Raw genomic sequence first — 2,568 nt, forward strand, 5'->3', positions numbered from 1 at the left:
TACTCGGGATTCGGTATTACATACAAACTGGACGCGGTAGATTACAGTGGTCGGTAGTGCCGGTGCAACGCGACGCGGTATACGAAATATCGGGACTCGAGTCTTCGCCTCGAGATGCGGTACGCAGAGGCGGGAATAACGCAGCGCGGTATTTGACAGAGCGGAGTCCGTCGCGGTATAAAGGTATAAGACGATACGGAACGCGGTATATTACATACGGAATGCGGCTACCGATAGACGATAACGGAACTAACGGATAACGGAACTAACGGAATTAATACATAAAATAAAGATATAAGACGACAACGGAACGCGGTCTATTACATACGGAACGCGGCTACAGATATCGGATATGCTATATGAACCGAATTAGATATTCTATATGAATCATCGGCAGTGCCGGGGTGCCGAAATGCTGAAACTAATTAATACAACGAAGCGCGGTATTTTGCATCAGAGGATGGCGGAATCCCGGGGTCACGGTCGTGAGAACCCTCGCTGCGAGGCCGAGCACGCTCGACCCCACGGTGCCGTGGCCGTCGGGGTAAGTGTCAGGGAGTTCGGGAACACTCTGAGAACCCTCAGTCGAGAACCAGAACTCTGGACCTCGTTGTACGTGTTACCCTAGGATTCGAAAGGTAGCTTCGTCAGGAATAGCGGAGAGCCGTGGTGAAGACGAAGTGTCTCTTCGTCGAGCGCGCCGGCTTTTTATACCGCTCGGCGCGGTGAGCTTGGCAGGAGGGAGGCCGATCGTCAGGCGACGGTGCGGTGGTGGGAGCGGCGCGATCCCGCATCCCGCGTGCTCGCTTCGGCGGGGATCGGCTCGCTTCGGCGCTTGTCGGCGTCGTGCGGGAAGGCACCGGTGCGGCGGATTTCCCGCGCACACGGTGCGTTTCAAGCGTTTAAAAAAATGTGGGCGCACCGCGCCCTGTCCTCGCCCGACGGAGAATCGGTCGGGCGGCTCCCGGCGGGTGGTAGCCGGGGACGATGCTTTGTCGAAAGAGGCGCATCGTTACAAATTATTTCCAAATGTTCTTTACATTGATTTTTAGTCGAAGGTACAAAGATATTATAATAATTTTTGGGGAATTTTTCAAAGCTATTAACATTATAAAAAACACGTGGGACTCGAAAGTGCATGGTTGGAGGATTATTGGGGCGAAAAAAACGTTGGAGTGAATAGGGATATATATATATATATATATATATACCGGGTGGGGAAAAAGTCCGGGACCGGTAAAATATCTCGAAAACAAGACATTTTAGGAAAAACATTTTATACAAAAGTTGTTTGGCTCGAAGGGGCACATGAGATGGTGCCATTGGTTTCACCTTGGATGGTCGTTTAAAGCTCACGTGAACGACACCTTTAATTTCTTAAATGGAAACCCCTATTTTTCAATGCATATTCTTGTAGCTAATCTCGAGAGCTTTTCAAGACACTATAATAAAGTATTTTTTCATTAAGAACTTTTGGAATTATAAGGCTTGAAGAAAAAATATGTAATTTGCAACACGCATCTGCATACTTTTTCTTAAAAGCAACTATGCCTTTTTTTATACCAATTGATTCGTCTCATTATTCTGTGCATAAAAATGTTAAGGTAACATTACCGAAAACTTAATGTTTTACAAGATATTTTGTATTTTATGTCAAAATACCAAAGCTTTCAAGTCTTATAATATTTCACCGGTCCCGGACTTTTTCCCCACCCGGTACACACACACACACACACACACACACACACACACACACGCGCGCGCGCGCGCGCGCGCGCGCACACACGCACACGCACACGCACACACGCACACGCACACGCACACACACACACACGCACACGCACGCACACGCACACGCACACGCACACACACACGCACACACGCACACGCACACACACACGCACACACACACACACACACACATATACATATATCGAACAAACATCTCAATTTTCAGATTCCTATCTTATAAGCAATTTCGGATGTTGTTCAGCAGCCTCTTTTTCGGGCCCTTCGCGCTGATGGTTTGCATTTACGTTCACATATTCTGCATAGTGAAGAGACATCAAGCCACGAGGCTCCGCTTTCGCAGAACGGGATCTTCCGTTCGTGCGAGAGCGTCGGAAGCGTTACGTAGTAATTCTAGGCAAATGGCGCGTAACGTTAAAGCCATCCACACAACTTTATACATACTTGGTAAGACAGCACAGTGAAAAAGCTGCGCAGTTATTAAGAAAAACGGAGATACTTATAGATAATTATATTGAGTTTCATAGCAAACGCAACTTGAAATATATTTAATTTTTTGCTTCCCGCAAAATTTATATTTCACCGTTCACGCAATTTCTAAGGAAGCTTCGTAATCGGATGGATGCCTGGAGTAATGATGTACATGCTGGTTTGTAACGACTGCGTATTACAACTTAATGGGGTGTCGGCACGTGGCGTGTTCCTCATCTACGCCACAATTAACGGTCTTATTATCCTGAAAACTTTGGTAAATCCCATTATTTACGCCGCCCGAATGCACGAGATTAAAGTAAGTAGTTTATTACATGATAATTAATT

The 2,568-nt window shown here is 46.6% G+C and overlaps 1 protein-coding gene across 1 annotated transcript in view; it reads left to right on the top strand.

Annotated features, from left to right (window-relative positions):
• LOC112454721 (trace amine-associated receptor 4-like) overlaps positions 1-2,568 on the top strand; it is an 8,007-nt gene that overhangs the window by 4,639 nt on the left and 800 nt on the right. Inside the window, exons 5-6 of the mRNA XM_025016267.1 lie at positions 1,958-2,196; positions 2,352-2,539. Of these exons, the coding sequence (XP_024872035.1) occupies positions 1,958-2,196; positions 2,352-2,539 (427 nt within the window). The remainder of the gene's footprint in view (positions 1-1,957; positions 2,197-2,351; positions 2,540-2,568) is intronic.

Source organism: Temnothorax curvispinosus, unplaced genomic scaffold, assembly GCF_003070985.1.
Source record: "Temnothorax curvispinosus isolate PA1 unplaced genomic scaffold, ASM307098v1 QBEX01005280.1, whole genome shotgun sequence".
Taxonomy (NCBI): domain Eukaryota; kingdom Metazoa; phylum Arthropoda; class Insecta; order Hymenoptera; family Formicidae; genus Temnothorax; species Temnothorax curvispinosus.